Source organism: Natator depressus, chromosome 1, assembly GCF_965152275.1.
Source record: "Natator depressus isolate rNatDep1 chromosome 1, rNatDep2.hap1, whole genome shotgun sequence".
Classification (NCBI taxonomy): domain Eukaryota; kingdom Metazoa; phylum Chordata; order Testudines; family Cheloniidae; genus Natator; species Natator depressus.
The window spans coordinates 346,032,949-346,056,273 of record NC_134234.1 but is presented as its reverse complement, the minus strand read 5'-3'; the positions used below and the strand labels follow the sequence as shown (position 1 = coordinate 346,056,273).

At 47.6% G+C, this 23,325-nt stretch overlaps 1 protein-coding gene across 1 annotated transcript in view; it reads right to left on the bottom strand.

Moving 5' to 3' along the window:
• Positions 1 to 23,325, bottom strand: part of SBF1 (SET binding factor 1) — a 145,502-nt gene that overhangs the window by 54,737 nt on the left and 67,440 nt on the right. Inside the window, 1 exon segment of the mRNA XM_074942775.1 lies at positions 6,979 to 7,064. Within this exon segment, the coding sequence (XP_074798876.1) occupies positions 6,979 to 7,064 (86 nt within the window).

The following is a 23,325-nucleotide window of genomic DNA, read 5'->3' as shown; positions in this document are numbered from 1 at the left end:
TAAATATGACACCAGGAGCCAGCTTTCAGAAGTGACTTGATTACAGTGTAGAAGTACCTTCACAGGGAGACAATACCGTGTACCAGAGGGCTCTTTGATCTAGAGGAGACAGGCAGAACAAGAACCAATAGCTGGTAGCTGAAGCCAGACAAATTCAAATTGGAAATAAGGCCCCATTTTTTAACAGTGGGGGTGATTAACCACTGGAATAAGCTATCCAGGGAAGAGATAGATTATCCACCTCTTGATGTCTTCCAATCCAGACTGGCTGCCTTTCTGGAAGATATGCTTTAGTCAAACAAGTTATTGGGCTCAATACAGGGTTAACTGGGTAAAATGTAATGGCCTGTGACACAGGTGGTCAGACTAGATGATCTAATGCTCCATTCTGGCCCTAAACTCTATGAATCTATCAACCAAATTCATAATCTCATCAAAAACAGTATCAAGTTCGTCTGACAAATCCTATTTTCCATAAAGCCATGTTGTCTGACATTAATTATGTTCCTACCCTGTAATTATTTATTGACTGCATCCTGTATCAGCATTCCCACGAGTCTGCTTGGGATCGATGGCTCACAACACAGGTCATCCTGTTTACCTTTTATAAATGGGGACACTAGCAAAGGCCAAGCTCTTCAAATGCCTGTATTAGTATGCAGTGAAGATGCTGGACAGAAATGGCTGCTACATGGGAGACAATGGCAGCCTAGAAAGCTCACACCTAGAGAAACTGCCTGCTCCATCCCTTATCAGAGCCAGGCTGCGATGCCACATATGACATTGCACTCTATATTCATTACAAAGCTTATCTACTGAGTGTCGTCATCCTATTTGCATGTATGTATCATTCTTGTATCTGAAACTAGAAATATGAAATATAACTGAGGGCCTATTGTAATTATGCAAAGTGTGAGCCATTAATGGTGGTTTGGAATCTTGATGGCTCCCATGAACCAAGACCACTGACTGCGGATGGCTGTTGGCTTGCAGGCCTTCCTGTGAGTTAGGCCGGGAGGAATGAAGGCTTGGGGTCTCACAGGACATGTGACCATGTCACCTGGTACTGGAATCCATCTTAAAACCTGGTGCTTTTCCATTTAGAAGGAGGGGTAGGAACCCAGAGAGGAACAAAGGATTCCCGCCTTGTGCAAAAGATATATAAGGGAGTAGAACAGAACAAAGGGAGCTGCAGTCATGAGAAATCCCCTAGCTATCACCTAAGTTGGAACAAAGACTGTACCAGGGGAAAAGATTGTGCCCAGACTAGGAAGGTGAGAACACCAAGATGACACCAGCACTACCCAGCAAGTTCCTTTAGCACCAAAAAATGCTTCTGCCTTTTCTAGAGAATGAAGGAACATGCGAACCCAAAACACTACACTGAAAATGGGGTCACCAGGAGAATGAAAGGAGAGATCCTGGGTGCATGGCTGATCTCATTACATGTGCATACCACAGCTGGGAGACAGCACGGGACATCAGACAGTGGCTGCATATTAGAAGCAAGGCAAGAATTATCAGCCAAAGATAGGGGATCTGAAGGCATGTGTAGGCTGCTCCCTGATTTCACATTCACTCTGACAGCACACTGGTTGTCCAACAAGGAACAGATGTATGACCTGGCCATGCCTCCACTGAAGGGAAAAGCATGGGGAACATCAGCAGAGCCTGGAGGTGGGGCTTCACCTTCTCTTCATGAGAAGTCCTGAGTGGTAGGTCTGTCTCTTGTGCAGCTTTCAGCACCGCTACAGCTGGTCTGACCATGTTATGAGGGCTCCCTGCCAGTGAAGCATCCTGGGCTAGAAACTGCTGCTGCCCCGGGAAGCGGCCAAGCAAGTGACAGAGCTCTGCTGCCTAGCTCCCAACTGCAGAGGGGGCAGGTGGAGACTGTGGCTCATTCGGCACTCCTGAATCTGGGGGCTATGAGGGGAGGAAAGTAGTCATCAGCTGTGAAAGCAGAACCACACGGAGTAAAGCCCAGAAGAATCACTAATGCCCCCTTCCTTCAGTTAAGATTCCCAGTCCTACCAGCAACCTTCCTGGTCTGCATTTGCTATGCAATGTGACCCCATCAGCAGGGGCCTCATCTCTCTCATGCAGGGAATGCAGAGGAGGAACGGTCAGTGAGAGCTTGGGGACAAGTGGCTGCTGCTCTACGGCGACCTTTCCTCATCCCAGGGAAACAAGTGCCCCACATGGGCCAGACCCTCCCACCCGCCCCAGGAAACGCCATTGTGCACAGCATGCCTGAACACTAACAAGGGACACAAGGCACTGTAAGGCAGAGACCCTCTAGGGACTAGAACACACAGCTGGCTGGACCCACACTCCCACGTCTCTGCATCAGGCACCCTGGAATCTGCCAGGCTGAACAAGTTCACTGGCCAGACACACACAGCTCCTCTCCCGTGAGCCCCACAGGCTGGGGCCCTGCCAGGAGTGGGATCTGCTCAGCCATGAAACAAGGCTGGGGAAGCAGGGGAGAATGTTAAAGCCAGCACCCTTCTCTCTCACTCACCCCCTCTGACACTGCCTTATTCACCACTGTCATAATTAGGACATTTTGTACAAAGTATGCCTTCTGAGGTATCATTCTCAGAGTCTTGATTTGCTAGACAGTAATCTCTCATTGGATCGTAGGCGTTATCGTCGTGTGTGAAGTTCTGAAGTTTGGCTACATATGTGCTACTGAAACCTGTTGTGAGGTTGAGAATACTCACAAGCCGCCTTTCAGGTACAACAATAGAAAGGCCAAACAGTGTTAGTGACTCATTGAGGAGATGCACACAAGCACCAGGGTTACCCCAGGAACTGTGTGCAACAGAAACCTCTCAGAGACAGCCCTACACACTGGGAACTGTTTGACCCAGGTCACAGCCAATGTTCCCTGTAACTTTTGACAGGCCATGTGTGCAAAAAATTTCTTCTGAGCAAACTGTTGTGCTTCTGTGCAAATTTTTGTGCGCGCTGTGTTTCGCCGTGTGCACGGGGTTTAGGATCTGTGTGCGCACATGTGCACAGCTTAGAGGGAACAGTGGTCACAGCACAAGAGCTTTCCAGCAAGTTGGAAGAAGACATTAAAGGGGGACATGACATCATGAGGGGACCTTGTTCTCCCTACACCACCACACCTGAAAGTACCAGAGGAAAAGGACTGAACTCGGGGAAGAGGGGAGAGAGAAAGAGTGCTGGTTCCAGGCTGTGTATGGAAACTTGGTGGACTGCTTGTATCATCAGTCAGGGTGAGAGATTACTGATTCAGATCCTATCTAATACTGTAGACTTAGTTTGCATTTTGTTTTATTTATTATGGTAATCTACTCTGATCTGTTTGCTATCACTTATAATCACTTAAACTATCTTTCCGTAGTTGTTAACTCTATTTCATATTTTACCTAAAACACTGTTCGTTGAAGTTCAAAGGGGATAAATCTCAGCTCATGAACAAGAGTTGGTGCACATCCACTTTCCTTTGTAGAAGTGGCAGACTGGGTAATAAATTCATACTGTTTGGGTTTTGACTAGGGCAGGACGGTACAGTTCTGCGGTCTTGGGCTGCGGAGCTGGTGGTTATTCTGGCTGTAGCCTTTCTATTGTGGCTTCATGAGTGGCTGGCCAGAGCATTCATGAACACAGCTGGGTATAGTCCCTGCCTGTGGATGTTGGTGTGAGTGCAAGCTTGGAGGGCTTTGCAGCTTGTCACAACACCACAGTTGTGACATTATCTGATTAAAATATGACCATGTAGATCGTTGTTGCTACCACTGTTATATAATTGAAACAAATCTTGTTTGTTAGTCTCTAAGGTGCCACAAGTACTCCTTTCCTTGTACAAAGTGTATCAAGTAAGGCATCTATGGAAATGTTATGATTTGCTGAATATGATTACACCATTTGTATGCATGTATCGTTTTTGTATCTGAAGTTATGAATATTAACTATGTACCTGTATTTCATAAAAAGAAAAGGAGTACTTGTGGCACAGTGGAAAATGTATGCATCCGATGAAGTGAGCTGTAGCTCATGAAAGCTTATGCTCTAATAAATTTGTTAGTCTAAGGTGCCACAAGTCCTCCTTTTCTTTTTATGGATACAGACTAACATGGCTGCTACTCTGATACTTGAATGTTTGCGCTCCTGTGGTAACACCCACAAGCTATTTAGCCTCCACATCTTGAAGGGACTATTCAAGATACTTTCACGAAAGCTCATGCTCAAATAAATTGGTCAGTCTCTAAGGTGCCACAAGTACTCCTCTTCTTTTTGAGAATACAGACTAACACGGCAGTTACTCTGAAACCTATTCAAGTTAAATGGCCCATCAAAGAACACTTAACTCACAATGGACCATGGAAGACACCCATCCACACCTGATGGACTTTCCTGTAAACCTAACTAGAGTATGGGTAATGGCCTCTACTATGACTAAGCGAACCAGACAGACATGTGACTTGTCCATGTGACTCCAAACCTCATCTTGTTACCTGTAATTTTCCACCAGTTAGAACAATGGGTTTCCCTTCACTTGGAGGAAGCTATAACAGGCCCTGGAAACATCTCCATTTTGCCTCTTTCCTGCTCAAACCTCTGGACTATGGACTTACACTCATGGGAGCATTCTAACCAAAGGAGTGAGGACCTTCCAATGATTTGGAAGCAACCAGAGACTTAACAAGCCAGCAGTTTATTCCATCACTGCTTCAAGCCTGATCCAAGAACCTTGCAATTGTTGTATGTATTTGATTCCTTTAACCACTTTTAACTCTCACCCCTTTTTCTGTTTTATAAATGTTTAGATATTAGATACTAAAAGATTGGTAACAGCGTGATTATTGGGTAAGATCTGAGTTGTATATTGACCTGAGTATGTGGCTGGTCCTTTGGGATCACAACTACCCTTTTGTTTGATGAAATTGGTTTTAAATAACCACTCATCATTAAGTCTAGTGTCTAGGTGTTGAATTCAAGGCTGGAATACCTAAGGAGGCTGCTTTCCTGACTTCTTCTTAGCCAGTGTGGTGAGACAGAAGTTTACTTTTCAGAGTAGCAGCTGTGTTAGTCTGTATTCGCAAAAAGGAAAGGAGTACTAGTGGCACCTTAGAGACTAACCAATTTATGTGAGCATAAGCTTTCGAGAGCTACAGCTCACTTCATCGGATGCAGAAGTGAGCTGTAGCTCACGAAAGCTTATGCTCAAATAAATTGGTTAGTCTCCAAGGTGCCACTAGTACTCCTTTTCTTTTTAAGTTTACTTTTGTCGCTGGTTTGGTATATCTCATGGAAGAGGTGTGTCTGCCCTTTCCCCCAGCAGCTTGTCCTGAATTTGGTATTCTCTGATGTAACCCAGGGAGGCAGAGTGACAACAGTGCAAGAGTGAACCCAGATTACTGAGAGAGGGCTCAGCTGTACCTCAGTTCCAGGCAGCACCCCAAGGGGGAGGCGGGGGACACCGGTCACACACCCCTTCTAAAATATGTGGCACTTGCTCCTCTTCTCCAGCCAGGAAACAGCAAGGAGCTGTAGGCCACCAGGTGTCATGGAAGAGTAACGCAAGGCTTGTGCAGAGCTCCTAGGTCCCTGCTGAGAGCAGCAGTGACTGTTCTCTTTCCAAAAGCAATAATGGAACCTGAGCTGTGGCTGCAGGTTGGTGCTGAAAAATCATGATCAGGACGCACCATAAATTGAAAGGGAAACGAGAGACACAGGGTTGGCCGGTGAGCTCCGGCAGGTACTTATGATCCGACACACTGCGAGAAGGAGAAGCTGCTGGGTATTTGGGCAATGCTGGTTTTATGACGTTAACAAGGCAGCAGCATGGGTCTTTAAAGCATCTTATGTCCACATTTTGTACTCTCCTCTCACTCTGGGCAGTTAAGAACAGAGAGGGGTTGCATGGAGAGGCAGCACAGGAGGAAGAGAGACTCAAAGGAGCTTAGGGCGAAAGTCACTTTGAAAAACAAATTCCCTTCCCTGTGTTAAAAGGGACAACAGAACGCTACTTTTATTAACCTTATCATTAACGGAATATCTCAATCACCTGACTGACTTTGTACTGCAAAACACCATGGAGGCTAGTGGCATTCGCTGCCCATCACTCTTTCGGGTTCTTGCCAATGCTGCCAGGGAAGGTTTTAAAACCGTTTTGACTCGATTTTTTTAAATTTGTGGGAATCGTCCTGTTGTCATTACATTAGTTAAACTGGTTTGTACAAAACCTACTTTTGGGGCCAAATTGACCAAGCCATGTTGTTTTAAGGGTCTGCTCCAGCAATGGTCGCCCTCAAAGGTCTCCATGTACCTCAGAATTACATGGCAAGAGACAAACATACACCCAGAGGGTTGGGGGAGGCGGCCAAGGCCCAGTAATCCCCATAACAGAAAGGAGGCAGGATACACGAGGACTGGGGGGTTGAGGTACGAGTGGATATTACTAAGCTACCTCCCCCCACAGGGTTATGAGGCTGAGTGAGCATGAAGGGCTTTGACAATGCAGTACACCACAGAGCACTGCTGTGAGAGTCAGGGCTATTTATACAGATACTTCATCCAAGTGGCTTGGAAAACAAGGCTGGTGGGGAAGCATTCCAGCCCCCAGTGCAGCTAAAACTGGGGAGGACACACATGGCAAACAGTCGCCCTCAACTCGACAGACAGGCGTAGCCCATGAAGAGTACAAGTTCCAGAACACACTGCACCATGAAGATGGAGCACTGCATGCTGGGACCTGTGGTCTCCAAAGGCTGCTGCTGCGCCTGTGTAAAGAGGAGAGGCTGCAATCTGCTCTGTTCTCCACCCATGGGTTTGACCCAAAGAGTCCTGGCCAAAGTCCTGCTGACATGCAAAGACGACATCCCTGAAGCCTGCATGCACAGTACCACAGCCCACTCTACTAACACACGTGCAAAGCAGGTTGTAGCCCTGTGCGCATGCATCACAATACTGGGAGGTCCCAGCCCCAACAGCCAAAATACTCACCAGTTCAATGCCCTGTGGGAAGGGGTTATCCTCCCAGTCCTTCTCCGGGAAGCGCTGGAGTATCTGCCCCTGGCCATCTCTGCTCCCTACAAAAATAAGCAGAAGGAAAGTGTTAGAAGAACGCAGGCAGCCCCGCTGCTGCAGCCAGATGCCATTTCGACCTCCTGCCAGAGCCAGGCAGTGAGCAACAATGGCAAACTGCAGAACTGCACACTAGCAGCGCCTTGCGGTAACCCTGTGTAGGTACAGCGCAAACATGAACTAACCCTTACACCCGTCCTGGGAGGAAAGAATTCTCTCCATGGTACATGCGGGGAACCAGACGGAGGGAAAGTTATTTTTTCCCCAGGTTAGACAGCAAGTAAGTAGTAGAGCTATATTAGAAGTCAGAACTTTGACTCCTAAACCAACAACCACCCTTCATATGCCCCAGGTACATACAGCAGGACCCTTACCCCAAACACAGCAAAGCAACAATGGAGAGTGAATTCAAACTGACCCAATTTAGCACCTTCCTAGAGCTCAAAGAAATTAGGCTACAGAGAACCACATGTCCTGAGCTATCAAACTACTCACAGATGCAGTGCGTCTTCAAGATGAACAAAAATGTGAGAAGCTGTGTAACATCACTGGTTAGGTTAAATCTCAAATTTCTTTCCTTGTGTTACTAAAATAATATAGAAGCTGAAAGATTTGAACAGTAATTCCCTTTTTCACCATCTGCAGTTTGTATTTTGCATTTCACTCAGCTTGGACCACAGAAATACATAGGTCAGTTTAACATTTTGGTTCCTAAACACCAGCATAAGGCTGCAACGTTCGAGTTGCAAACTCTGCAAGGAAATTTATAATCCTAAATGAGTGACTAATACAATGCTATTAAGGTCTGTAGAACTTTCTAGTCTCCCCTTTTAGATGCCAAATCATTAGCAGAAAATCTCACATGTATTCTAGTGGACGAGGCATGCAGTGGGGAGTCAGGACTCCCAAGATGGATTTCACTTCTACCATCTATTCAGCATAGTCATGGATAACACTGACCTCTCTCATAGGAGTATGGTGGGGATCAAGGTTTGCACACCACCATTCTAGTGCTCAGTCTGTATAAACTTTAACACTTCAGCTTTTGAAAGAGGACTCAGAAAGGTATTAACCAGCTGAGAAATATGTACAGAGCCCTGTGCTTCCATAGAATACAGTAACTCCGCACTTAACATCCTCTTGATTAACACTGTTTTGGTCTTACGTCCCTGCTCCATTACAGAACATGCTCGTTTAAAGTTGTGCAATGCTCCGCTATAACGTCGTTTGGCCACCTGCTTTGACCACAGCTGGCAGCCCCCCATCAGCTCCCCTGTGCCCCTCTACGATGCCTCCTGCCTGCGGATCAGCGCCTTCCCCCTGCTTGCCTCGCCTCCTGCCCGTGGCACTCAGCTGGTTTGCAGCTTCCGGAGGCTGGGGGGAGTGGGGAGGAGCGAGGACACGGCACACAGCCTCCCCCTCCCTCCCCTGCCTCCTGTACACAGCAAACCAGCTGACTGCTGCGGGCAGGAGGCTGAGGGAGCAGGGGGAAGGCGCTGATCTGCAGCTGGGAGGCGGGGTGTGTGGGGGGGGGGGGGCGGCGTAGGGGAGCTGATGGGGGGCTGCCAGCCTGTTTAATACCTGTACTAATTGCTTGTTTAAAATTGTTAAAAACTTATACCTGTATTAAATTGCTTGTTCAGAATGGTTTAAAATGTATATAATGCCTTCTATCTGGCAAAAAAAAATTCCCTGGAACTTTCCCCCTCCTCCCCATTTACATTAATTCTTGTTGGGAAATTGGATTCAGCTAACATTGTTTCGCTTAAAGTTGCATTTTTCAGGAGGAGTTACACTACAACATTAAGTGTGGAGTTACTGTAGACACCACCCCTAATCCTGGGACCAAAAACAGGGAGCAGCAGTCCATAGAAACACTAGGTGACATGTAAATAGATGCTTGCTGCACCATTAACCTTTCCTTGGAAAACACCTCGTGAATTTTAGCTGGTAAAATACCTTCTGGCTCTTTGTTTATAGAGGGGTTAATTCCTTGCCAAGCCGTCAGTTACCAAAGCAATTGCCCTAATCCTTCATCCTGAACACCCTTCATGGCTTTGCACAGTCTCCTCGACCAGCTGCAGGTGTACTACGTTCTGTCAAAACAGAGTCCGCTGCCAGTGGGCCTCACCATTTACAGAATACAACTCCAGCTGCAGAGGTCACCATGCTCCCCACCCCTTCAATCTCCCTAACCTCACTTGCAGACTGCCTTCCAGCCACAGGGGCCGGCTGACCCTGGCATACCTCTGGGCCATGTAACGGGAAAAGCCTCACTCCAAAATGCATAGACCACTGCAGGACTATTTTGGGAGCTAGAACAGTTTCTACCTCTCCGCTTACCACCAGCCACCCACAGCTGTATTTAAAAACACAGACAACAGAACACATGCCAATTATAGTCCAAGGACCAAAAAGGAAAGGTCAGCACCAAGTTATGTATATAAAGAGTGTCCAGTGTGATGCTAGCGTGTGCTCCCTTTCCCTGCCCTCAGACACTACCTCTCTCCACCCACTACCGTCTCATGTACCTCCTCTCAGACAGCAACACTCACTTCAAGACCTACCGGACCCAACAGCTTTGATTAGAAACTTAATACCTGCCCTCCCACAGCTTGACCAAAAAGAAACAAATGCAGATTCATGTAAGGCACTTGTGTCAAGTTGGGCGTAAATCTTGCTACTGGATTTTGTAGCACCCAAGAGCTGAGTTTCTATGGCAAATTGGACATTTTACGGTGTTCCAAGTAAATCCAAACAGGGATGATCCAATCAGCGCATTTCCATTCATTACTCCGCTTTTCATAGATTTAGATCCTAGGGCCAGAAGGGACCACTCTGATCATCTAGCCTGACCTCCTGTGTGCCACAGGACTTCCAGAAATTCATTCCCTTTTGAACTAGAGCAGATCCAGTGATGCAGAATCCCTCACAACCCTTGATAAGTCGTTCCCCTGGTTATTTATCCTTGCTGTTAAAAATGTATGTCTTATTTCCAGTCTGTCTAGCTTCAACACTCAGCCATTGAATCTTTACAACTTGGTTCACTAGATAGAAGAGCCCTCTATTATCAAATTTCTTTTTCCTATGTAGGTACTTATAGACTGATCAAGTCACCCAGTAACCTTCTCTTTGTTAAGAAACAGTTTGAGCTCCTTGACTACCACCATAAGGCAGGTTTTCTAATCTTTTATTCATTCTCACAGCTCTTCTCTGAACGCACTCCAATTTATCAATATCCTTCTTGAATTGTGGGCATCAGAACTAGAGACACTATTCCAGTAGCAGTTGCACCAGTGCCAAATACAGAGGTAATATAACATTAAATGGGTGAAAAACTGGCTGACAGGTCTCAAACTGTAATTGTCCACCTGGAATCATCACTGAGCAGATGTGTTTCTAGTGGGGTCCTGCAGGGATCAGCTCTGGGACCTACACTGTTTAACATTTTTAACATTGCACTTAGGACGGAAGAACCCAATGCACAGCTACAGACTAGGGACCGAATGGCTAGGCAGCAGTTCTGCGGAAAAGGACCTAGGGGTTACAGTGGACGAGAAGCTGGATATGAGTCAGCAGTGTGCCCTTGTTGCCAAGAAGGCCAATGGCATTTTGGGATGTATAAGTAGGGGCATAGCGAGCAGATCGAGGGACGTGATCGTTCCCCTCTATTCGACATTGGTGAGGCCTCATCTGGAGTACTGTGTCCAGTTTTGGGCCCCACACTACAAGAAGGATGTGGATAAATTGGAGAGAGTCCAGCGAAGGGCAACAAAAATGATTAGGGGTCTAGAGCACATGACTTATGAAGAGAGGCTGAGGGAGCTGGGATTGTTTAGTCTGCAGAAGAGAAGAATGAGGGGGGATTTGATAGCTGCTTTCAACTACCTGAGAGGTGGTTCCAGAGAGGATGGTTCTAGACTATTCTCAGTGATAGCAGATGACAGGACAAGGAGTAATGGTCTCAAGTTGCAGTGGGAGAGGTTTAGGTTGGATATTAGGAAAAACTTTTTCACTAGGAGGGTGGTGAAACACTGGAATGCGTTACCTAGGGAGGTGGTAGAATCTCCTTCCTTGGAAGTTTTTAAGGTCAGGCTTGACAAAGCCCTGGCTGGGATGATTTGATTGGGGATTGGTCCTGCTTTGAGCAGGGGGTTGGACTACATGACCTCCTGAGGTCCCTTCCAACCCTGATATTCTATGATTCTATTAACAACCGAGATGAAAATGAAATCATCACTGAAAAAGCTTTTAGATAAAGCAAAAATCGGGGGAGTGGTAAATAATGAAGAGGACAAGTCACTGATACATAGTAACCTGGATCACTTGGTAAACTGGATTTAAGTGACTGTTATAAGAACAGCCATACTGGGTTAGACAAGTGATCCATTCCATGTCATCCATTCCCAGCTTCTGGCAAACAGGCTAGGGACACCATCCGTGTCCACCTTGGCTAATAGCCATTGCTGGAGCTATCCTCCATGAACTTATCTAGTTCTTAATACTGCCAAATGTGAAAACATATCTAGGAACAAAGAACCTTAGGCCACACGGACAGGATGGGGGACTCTATCCTGGGAAGCAGTGACTCTGAAGAAACACTTGGGGGTCATGGTCGGTAATCAGATAATCGTGAGCTCTCAGGGTGACACTGTGGCCAAAAGGACTAATACAGTCCTGGGATGTATAAACAGGGCAGTCTCATGTAGGAATAGAGAAGTATGCCACATTGGATTTCGTATCATTCTAGGTTGTTTGTTTTTAATCAAAATGTCATGCGTTGCCAAGTCAAATGCCTACAGAAAGCAAGTATATTACAGCACCACTATTACCTTTATCAACCAAACTTGTAGTCTCAAAAACCCTCACATCAAGTTGTTTTGAAAGGATAGTAACCTTTGACAAAAAGGAGGTGATCCTCTATTTGCCCCACACCTCACCTCAATGTCAAGCACGGCATCCAAAAATCAATGGATTATATTAGCAAGACATTTCAACTAAAACTATTGGAAGTGAAAGCTCAGAGCAACATTGAAGTTGTTATTATGTTAGCAGCTATATAGTGCCTACATCTTAGTATTTAAGGCAGAGGTGGGCAAACTTTTTGGCCCGAGGACCACATCAGGGCGGGGAAATTGCATGCAGGGCCATGAATGTAGGGCTGGGGCAGGGGGTTGGGGTGCGGGAGGGGGTGCAGTGCGCAGGACAAGGGCAAGGGGTTGCGGCAGAGGAGGGGTGTGGGGTGTACGAGGGGGCTCAGGGAAGGGGGTTGGGGTGCAGGAGGGGGCTCAAGGCAATGGTGCAGGGGAGGGGGCTCAAGGCAGGGAGTTGGGGGGCGGGGTGCAGGAGGGGTTCGTGCTCCGGCCTGGCGCTGCTTACCGGGAGCGGCTCTGGGGCAGCAGCAGTACACACTGGGGCCAGGGCAGACTCCCTGCCTGCCTGCCCTGGCCCTACGCCACTTCGGGAAGCAGCTGGCACCACGTCCCTGTGGTCCCTGGCGGAGCGGGGGCAGAGGGCTCCACACGCTGCCCTTGCCTGTGGGTACCTCCCCCGAAGCTCCCATTGGCCGCAGTTCCCCATTCCTAGCCAATAGGAGCTTTGGGGAGGCTACCCATAGGCAAGGGCAGTGCGCGGAGCCCTCTGCTCCCCCTCCCCCAGGGGCCGCAGGGACATGGTGCCGGCCGCTTCCGGGAGTGGCACGGGGCCCGCGGCGCCACAGGGGTGGCAATCCCGCAGGCCGGATCCAAAGCCCTGAGGGGCCAGATCCAGCCCATGGGCCGTAGTTTGCCCACCCTGATCTAAGGGCTGAAATTAATGGGGTAGCTCACAACTTTGGGTTGTTTCAAAGGGGCGGGGGGAGGGAAGATATAATTACAGGAAGACAATATGGGATTGAGTTACATTTGGGGGACTCAAATCATAAAGACTAAGAACTGTGATTTTTTATTTATTTGCAATGAAAGCTTAGATTCTGCTACAAAATATTGGCACTCACCTCACACTCTGGCACAGCTCCCCAGAGCAGCTGCATAATGGTTCGTGTCTGCTACATATGGAATATATATTTGCACCTGTTAACGATATGCTGCATTTTTTTTCTTCCATGGTTTGTTCCAATGTTTCTGACTTGAAGAAGCCTCTAGCCTGCATCTCATTTGTATGTAATGGAGCCTACTGCAAATTCCATCTTAATACTGCCATGCAGAATGCAGCCAGGCCATGTTGGATCATGACGAAGCTTTACACACTGGGACTTGTGACATACAGACACCGCACTTGGCAAAGATAAGGATGGCCACATTGTACAAGTCCATGGACTGCATCTGTCCTACCCTTTAGCTACTTTTGTCTTTATTAAATCAGCCCCATTGTGTCTAGAATGCCCTGTTGCAAGACAATCTCCTGGTCCCCCCTTAGTTACTTTTCAGTAGCCTAGCCCTGCCTTTCTGCTTCACATTATGCAATGCAGCCAGCATTTAAAAGGCTCTTTCCCTGTCAATGTGCTCACATTGGGGTGCTCTTTCCTGCTCTGATGAGCTGGTCCAGGACAGACAGAGGCAGCAGGAGCTGTTTCTAACCTGCCCGTCTAGGAACACGTGTCTGTATGTTTGTGTTATGAAAGCTGCTTTTGCTTTTTCCTTCCTGTGTGCTCCCAGTGTTAGATTGCACAGAGGCCAGGAGGATTTAAGGTAACTCTTGGTCACTGCTCTCTGGATAGCTTAGTATTGTCTGCATTAACAATATGCCATATTTGGAGTTTTATGCTACTTTATCACGATACTGAAATGTTTAGATGTGTTTAAAAATTGAGAGGAGTGCTTGTGGCACCTTAGAGACTAACAAATTTATTTGGGCATTGTTAGTCTCTAAGGTGCCACAAGGACCCCTCTTTGTTTTTGCTGATACAGACTAACACAGCTACCATTCTGAAACCTTTAAAAATTGAAGCACTCAGCTGACTCAAGAACCCAAAGCACAGTGTAACTCTTGGCTAGGCTGGCCATGGGGTTAAAGGATCCTTCTCTGGGAATGGATGCTCTCACAACAGCACAGACATGCAGCATAAAGTGGATTACGAACAGGCCAGGGTCTGCAGCCAACTGGAGAGCTCAGTGGAACAAACTTTCCATAGTTTATAAAGCCACATAGAAATTACCTAGCCAACAGAAAAGAGCGGACTCTACCACTGAACATTTGGAGGGGAGGGGAGCTAAACCAAAACTCCATCCTCTGTATCCCCGCCCATGCCACCTATCTCCAGACACCAATCTGTTCAGTACACTTCTCGCCTGTGCAGACAGACATGCATTACTCCATGCCAGGAACACCCAATAAAGTGACTCCTCTTCAAAGTCTCTCTGAGCCATGGACACATCTGAACCTCCACTTAATCTCAACTCTCCCTGTATCCACACCTGCTATCCTACTCAGCCCCTACCTCCTTCCTCCCCTCCATCATCGGTTGATCTACCCCTGCTGCACCAACGCTAGACCAGGCGTGCATGCTCAGAAAAGACTTGGGTTTGCTTCACAGGCTGGTAAGGGCTCTGACTGACTGGAGTGGCAGCACTACATTCTGGCCCACAGGGAAAACAGGGCCTTGTTTCGCTCTGCAGCAGTCCCTCCAGCCAGCGTAAGATCAGCAACTATCTGTTCTATGGAGAAAGCTGCTACAACATGAGGACACAATAGAGGGAGTAAAAAGGAGGGAAAATGAATTTGCACAGGGACATAAGGCACAAGACCTTGTTTGGAGCAGGAACAGAAAGGAATCAACCCCTCCCACAATGATGTAAGCAGCCTCCTTTTAGGCTTTGTCTTAACCGCACAGCTTTTAGCGACATGGCCGTGTTGCTAAAAGCCGGGCAGTGTAAACACTGTTTGTTGGCACTTTTGCCAACCAAATACTTCCACCCCCAAGGATCAGGGTTCTCATTGTCAACGGGAGAGCGCAACTGCCAACGAGCCATTTACACTGCCACGGCAAAACTTTTGTCTTGGGAGGGGAAGCTTTTTTAAACACCTGTGAACGACTACACTACAGCATGTTTACTCTGCAGCCAGGATCCACGCTCTGCGATCGATTCGCCAGCAGTCGATTTAGCGGGTCTAGTGAAGACCCACCAAATTGACAGCAGATCACTCTCCAGTCGACCCCTGTACTCTACCCCCAACAAGAAGAGTACGGTAAGTAGACAGGAGAGTTTCTCCCATTGACCCCCCCACGGTGTAGACCCCTCAGTAACTCGACCTACGGTACGTCGACTCCAGCTACATTATTCACGTAGCTGGAGTCGCATAGTGTAGGTCGACTTACTGCGGTAGTCCTTTAGTAATGTCACCAGGAGCTTTCAAATGACAGTCTGCACAATGTGCCAAGTCTGCCCCAGCAATTAGTTTATCCAGTCTCAGACATGATTCCACGGATGTCACTGATCATACCTATTGCTTGGTATTATGTAGCACAGATGAAAGTGAAAGCAGGGCGGAGCACTAGAAGGCTAACAAGTCCTTTATGAGGCTGGAGATGAACAAGCTCCACCTGGTAGAGGTGGTGGTGTGGGACACTTCACATGCAAGTACTACTAAAGTAAAAGTGACAACTCATTTTAAACTACAGGCTAAGAATAAATTCTGTAGATCAAAACAAAGCCGGAGCTCAGTTCCAGGGACATCTCAGTGGAGAGGATTCCAGAAACTGCCCAAGACTGTAAAACTGCAGCCATTTCAAAAGTCATAAAATCCCAAAGCTTCATGAAACACCTTACACTGCAGGAGAGTAAAATGCACCCCTCGGAATTCTACATGCACCCCTCGGAATTCTACAGTGGCAATTCTTCAACAAAAAAACTGCAAAAACAGACTCCAACAAGAGACTGCTGAATTGGAATTAATTTGCAAACTGGATACAATTAACTTAGGCTCGAATAAAGACTGGGAGTGGATGGGTCATTACACAAAGTAAAACTATTTCCCCATGTTTATTCCACCCCCACCCCCACCCCCGCTGTTCCTCAGACATTCTTATCAACTGCTGGAAATGGCCCACCTTGATTATCACTACAAAAGGTCCCCCCCCTTCCCTCCGCCCCCGCACCCCGCTCTCCTGCTGGTAATAGCTCACCTTACCGCTCTCCTGCTGGTAATAGCTCATCTTAACTGATCACTCTCCTTACAGTGTGTATTGTAACACCCATTGTTTCATGTTCTCTGTGTATATAAATCTCCCCACTGTATTTTCCACTGAATGCATCCGATGAAGTGAGCTCTAGCTCACGAAAGCTTATGCTCAAATAAATTTGTTAGTCTCTAAGGTGCCACAAGTCCTCCTTTTCTTTTTGCGGATACAGACTAACACGGCTGCTACTCTGAAAACTGCAGTTAAAGACACTCATGATGGGCCCGTGCCAGCTGACTTGGACTCGTGGGGTTCCAGCTGCCTGGCTGTTTAACTGCAGTGTAGACTTCCGGGCTCAGGCTTCAGCCTGGGCTCTAGGACCCTGCGGGCTCTTCGCTTCCCATCTCTGACTTGATATCTGGGAAAATTCAGCAACTTAGAATGGCTGGACTGCGGGAAGAGGGCAATAGCTGACACTTTCTTTGTTTATTTTTGACATCCATCTATAAGAGTTGTGCCTGTTTGACCATGCTCTCCCCACAAGCTTTTCTTAGATGATGAATTCTTCAGGACAGGGACTGTCTCCTGTGTGTGTGTTTCCCAGCATCCTGGGGCCCTTCAATTCCACAGTAATATAAATATTAAATAACCAGTATTGAAGTTGGTCCAATAAAAAAATATTACCTCACCCACCTTGTCCCACCAGAGTCAGTCTTTTCTAGGCTTCACATCTCAGTCTAATTCAACTCCAAAGGAGGAACTCCCAGAAAGGCCCACGGCATAACAGAACATGACCCCTCATGCAGCCCTGCAACAAAACTGGCTGGATGTGTGCCAATGGGGGCCAGCCTCTCTGCTCACTCATGTATGTTTCAGATTCAACTCTACAGATGCAGAACATGCAGCCTTCATATTAGATATCACGCCTGCAAAAGATACATGGCATGATAATGTGCAGTGACACTGGGAGATCCTGCCAACACCACCATCCCGGCAAGTACCAAATGCTAAGGTCAGTGTGGAGAAAAGGAAAGCATTGGTAATACCTGCAATACTAAATTCAGTTCTGGGCACCTCAAACTGAAAAGTCTGACAGCAAGACAAATAACTAGAGGGCTAGAGGGTTTGATTTATGAGGAAAGATTAGAAGGGTCAAATTTGTAGAGCTTGGCTAAATGACGATAACTGGGGAAGCCAATAACTGCAAGTGTCTGAAGGGTACGATCACTGAGGGAGAAGAATTGTTCAGGGTGGGGAAAGGAGATCTAGCTAGGACAAATAAACTGTTCATTTCATTCTAACCTGAGTATCAAAACATCTCAGCGGAGAGTTCAAGCGGACTGTGGAATTTTTCCAGGGGGAGAAGAGGGAAGGGAGAGAGATTCCATCATTTGGGTCATTTATACCTAGACTGGACAAACCCCCAACGATGCTTAAGGGAACAGTCCTGTCCAGGGCGTAAGAGGGACCAAGTTGTGCTTTCCCATCTCCAGCATCTGATGCGGTGCTAATCCTCAGTCTATGGCACCAGGGCAATTCCATTTACAAGTCACAACAAGGCTTTATATGAGCCTCTGTCACAAGACTAAAGAGCTGCTTAGTAATGAGATTTTTATAGATAATCTAAAATTACATGTCTCCACAGAACTGGAAGGTATTTTCTCCTTAAGAGACCTTTTTATAAGTCTGTCTCTATTTTCACATCATTCCCTCTTTGGACTCCAGCTCTCACCTCAAAGCTGTCATTACCTTACACAAACCCACCCTTGCGCTCTCAGATTAAGGTCTGGAGGTGTCTGTAGGACATTCTAGCTCATTCTAGTCACATGACTATCAGAGCACCGGGCCTCCTGAAGCCTGGAAAGTTATGATCCCTGCTGCTCTGTGCATTGTCACCCACCCGGCTGGGGAAACACCTCAGAGGTGGCTGCTGAAAGAAACGAAGCTGCTTCTGAGACATCATGTGAAACAGGAACCTTGGACAGAGTCTGAGTCCCTGCCACTACACTAGATGGATTAGACCAGTGGTCCCCAACCTTTCCGTGGGAATAGCATATTCCTATTCCCAGAAGACTGTAGCGGGCACCAGACACCCCACCGCCGAAATGCCGCCGAGAAGTGGCAGCAAGCGTCGCCGCTGAGAAACAGCAACGCTTCTTGGCGGCATTTCGGCGGGCGGCTCTATGGCAGCTGCACTCGGCGGCGGCATTTCGGTGGCACGGTGTCCTGCGGGCGCACACAACTGCCCCGGCAGGCACCATTGCACCTGCGGGCACTGCGCTGGGGACCCCTGGATTAGACACTACAGCAAAACCAGGGAGTCCCCAAATTTAAATTGTTCCAAAGTTATGGGCACCCCAATAGCCCTTGGCTGCTGCCTCAGGCTTTAGGCATCTAGTCCTTGCAAGGTTAGGGCCTGCTCCTGGAAGACAAAGAGCCATAGCCAGAAAACCCTGCCTGCCTGGGCCAGAGCCGCGATGAGTGCTGCCAAATTCAGGGCCATGGAGTCTTTTAAAGCTCGAAGAAATTCACAGACTCAGATTCCCAAGGCCAGAAGGAACCACAAATCTGACCTCGTGTATAACACAGTCCAGAGAATTGCCCCCAAATAATCCCTAAAGTAGATCTTTTACAAAAACATCCAATCTTGATTTTAAAATTGTCAGTGATAACGAGAATTCACCACAACCCTTGGTAAACTGTTCCAGTGGTTAATTACTCTCACCATTAAAAAGGTTTCCCTTATTTCATCTGACTGCTAAGCTGCTTCCCTTCTCCCTTCTGAAAGGCTCATTAACCAACACCTTCAAAAAAAAAAAAGGGGGGGGGGCGCCCTTCATGGCTGTTCCAATGGGCCAGTGCCTTCATCACAAGAGCTATCCTCCCTTCAGTCCAGAGAAGCAAAGGACTCAATGGGTTGTAGAGTAAATTCCCTCCACCGCCTCTCCCAGCCAGGGATCGTACAAATCAGTAACACCAACACTCCCTGACCCAGTGTCTCTCTAAGAACACCTGAGTCCAGTGGAATAATCCTGCACTGGCAGGGGCTTGGGGAAAGGACACAACAACCTAACACAGCTTTACTATGAGCCAGTGGGGGGGGGGGGGGGGAAAGGTGTGGAGTCAGGAACAGGACACGTGCTGATATGAAGCCCTATGCAGAGGAGCAGCTCCATTCTTGAGCACTTGCCAAGAGGAAAGTTGTATTTATCTTTAGAAACATTAAGGTCCAAGAGGAAGTAATTTAAAAATATCCATCTGCTTCCGAGAGTTTGTCCCAGAAAGTGCTGCTCAAGGAGTGCTCCTGGGGAGTTATTGGCAGAGGAAGAGATAAGCTTTTTACAGCTGCCTGCCACTTGTTCACCCATATCTCTGTTCCTGGAAACGACCATTATGTAGCAGGAAGTCCTTATCAAATATCTCAGGCTTTGAATAACTAACTAAACCTTCCTCAAAAGCAGTGAGCCAAAGCTAGTATACTAGCCAGTACAGAATGGCGGCCCCCACACACTGCCCATTTTGGGAGTAGTCCTCCTATGGAAGCTGCCTCAATAGCCACTAGGATGTCTGGCTTTTAAGAAGTTAACCAAGTGCCAAGGAAGCTCCGTCTTGGGCAAGAGGGGAATTCAGTCTCCATGTTTATTCATGTACCTGGAGAGGGGAGCCAGGCCAGTTACTGCCACCTAGTACTGGAGGCATCACCCAGCCCACACAGGTACATGAGAACTGGCACCAAGCGAACTCTAACCCCGACCTCCTTTCTTTGAAGACAAGGGGGAAAGTCTGAATTGGACTGAATCCTGGGCTCTTCCCCACTGCTCCACCACTGTACGTGTCCCCCCCAGAAGGCAGAGAACTGACAGCCCTACACGTGGCAGGGGGTGGACTAGGTGAGTGACGAGTTAAGAGATTTTCCCATCCCTAATATGAAGGATGAGATAAGGCGCATCCTCCACTGGCGTGAGGGTGCCTTCAGCCTCTGGTTTCTCCACCAAGTGTCTCCATGGGAAAGCAGAAAGGTGTTTGGGACATACAGGCCAACAGGGAAAATCAACCCTGAGCAAACGCTGCCAATTGACTTTGCTTTAGTGGAGGCCAGAACCACCGGAGAATCCATCTGTTCCGTCAAAAGCATGCCCCTCACCCGCTGCATGTGATGAAAGGAAACAGGAATGTGTGCATGCCGAGGGGTTCAGTTTGCCTCATTTTCAGCACTGCCTCACTCAGTGAGGCAGCCTGTGTCAGCAGGGGTGCCCATCTGGCCGGTCAGCAGTGAAGTGGGATATGAGAGTGGTGTGTGGATATTGCGATGCGTAAGTGCAAGTATCGCGTTAGAAGGAAGGGGCTGTAAAATGCATAGTGTGGGGTTTTCAGTATTTGAGCACACGGCAAGCATTCAGTGCAGCTCACCTGTACAGGTATCATAGGGCAAACCCCCTCCTGAGCATCCCCACGTGGGCTGAAGGCCCTCTCCAGGGTACCTCAGTTCCCCCCTGCAAGGAAATTAAATAATCTCCACACAGGCTTTATTGTCCAATAATGCCCCTTCCCCCAGGGTTTAATTTATTGACGCAAGACAAAACAAAACTCAGTCTTGGGGCTTCTCTACTTCCCAAGTCTGGTTTCTCCAGATTTTCCTGCCTTGGCAGGCTGCTCTCTCAGCCCTACCTGGCTGAAGTCTTTCTATTCCCATAGAGCCTGCTCTCTCTGGCCCTCCACCCTCTGGCTTCCAGGGCCAAATCCCTCCCCCTAGTCAAGGGTCTCCTGCAAGAGCCTCCTGTTCAATGAAGCTCTTCCGGAGTCTCTGCTACAGCTTCCTTTGGTTGTTTCTTCCTGAGCACCCTCCTCCCTGCCCCTCTTTATAGGGAAAAATCACCTGATCCCTGTGCTGAGGTGTGCCTACTTGTAACTAGGCTTGGGTGGCCCCAGGCCCCTAGTTTGCCTTAAAAGGGGAAAACCACCCTCTTTCAAAAAGTTTTGCCTTAGCAAAAAGAGGCACGAAACTTTGTTTAGGTTTTGCAGAACGGCACATTCTGCAGAGGCACAAGATGTCACCAAGCAACCTCACTCTGCATTAATGAAGTTTTGGGTCTGTGAATTTGGAAAACAGGGGCAGCCCCCAGCAACTACAGGTCTTTGCATGCAATTCTTCACCTTGAGCTCTATAGCCAGGCTGCACTGCAGGCTATGACTGATAGTCTTCATAGGCCACATCTCCATATTCAGAAAAAGGGAACCTTGACTCGCATGGTAGAATGCCTGGGCAATCAGCCCCAAGGACCCATTGCAAGCCAAACCCAAAGGCCAGCATAGACTCAGCTCATGTGAAATACCCTCCCTCTGGCTCACATGGCCTGATGAAATTGGAGAAGAGAGGTCTCAGGGCTACTTTCCACTTTGATCTGATGTGATGAAGGGGCAATGGGTCTTGGTTTGCTGAGCAGCCTCATTTCTCCCAGGGTGAGAGCAGAATGAAAGCAAACCTCTCCCCTTCCAAATCAAACACTCTTCTTAAAGCAAAGGGAACAATAGTTCCCAAGCTGCACAAGAAGAATAAACTGTCCTGCATAGGTGATTCTGCTCCTCAGTGCTTCTGGAGACTTCAAACACCAGCTGCTGAGCCAAAGAGAGGGACAGGCTTCCAAAATGGCAGTTCCCCTAGCCCAGTGGTTCTCAACCAGGGGTATATATACCCGTGGGGTACGCAGAGGTCTTCCAGGGGGTAGGTACAACAACTCATCTAGGTATTTGCCTAGTTTTATAACAGGCTACATAAAAAGCACTACCGAAGTCAGTACCAACTAAAATTTCATACAATGACTTTATACTGCTCTATATACTATGCACTGAAAGGTAAGTACACTATTTACATTCCAATTGATCTTTTTAAAATTATGGTAAAAATGAGAAAGTAAGCAATTTTTCAGGAATAGTGTTTTGTGACACTTTCATATTTTTGTCTGATTTGTAAGCAAGTAGTTTAAGTGAAACTTGGAGGTACATAAAGCAAATCAGACTCCTGAAAGGGATATAGTAGTCTGGAAAGGCTGAGAGCCACTGCACTAGCCCAACTTGAGAGCAGCATTAGCCTCGACTTTGGGACCCTGAGGCAGCCACAGGGCTCCTGCAGCAAAGCATAGGCGTAACATCTGCCTCCTAACTCTAACCCAAGGTGATAAATTACATGGCTGTGAGCCTGTGCACCATGGAAAGATTCTATGCTAACTAGCCTCCCACCCAAACAAACAGCTCTCACAGACTAAACCCCAGGCCTGCTCTCCCAGACGACACCATGAGGTGCTCGGTTTCCATTCACCCACTACGTTCACAAGACAAGGGAAGAGGATGGTCTGTCACTGAATGTCTAGATCAGGGGTCGGCAACCTTTCAGAAGTGGTGTGTCGAGTCTTCATTTATTCACTCTAATTTAAGGTTGTGTGTGCCGGTAATACATTTTAGTGTTTTTAGAAGGTCTCGCTCTGTAAGTCTATATTATATAACTAAATTGTTGTTAAATGTAAAGTAAACAAAGTTTTTAAAATGTTTAAGAAGCTTCATTTAAAATTAAATTAAAATGGAGATCTTATCAGTTTAGTGCAGTGGTTCTTAACTTGGGGTGCACGCACCCGCTGGGGGTGCGAGATGCCCTTTCTGGGGGTGTGAGAAATGCGAGATTTTTTTTAGAAGGTAAATCACGGAAAACATAAATTAAGCACAGGCACATAAGTACAATTACTTTGTTTCATCAAACCTATGTATTTATTAACATTGTATATTACAGTAATGGTTAAAAAATGTATAAAGTTTTTAAGTTTTCAAGCTTTTAAATTAATTGTAGTGTAATTTTTGATAAGGGCTGCAGAGCACTGGGCCCAGGCCAGGAGCAGAGCCCTGGGCTGGCTGCCGGTACCCCAAGCCGGCAGGAGGGCTGAGCAGGGCCAGAGGCCCGGACCCTGGCTGGAACCCCAGACCTGCAGCGAGATGAGTGGGGCAGATGGCCAGTACCCAGGCTGGCAAGGGGCCGGCGGCCGGAACTCCAGACCGTCAGCAGGCTGAGCGGTGCTGGCAGACAGAACCCCAGACCAGCGGCAGGCAGCTCAGCCCTCCGCCGGTCTGGGGTTCTGTCCACTGGCTCCTGCCAGCCGAGG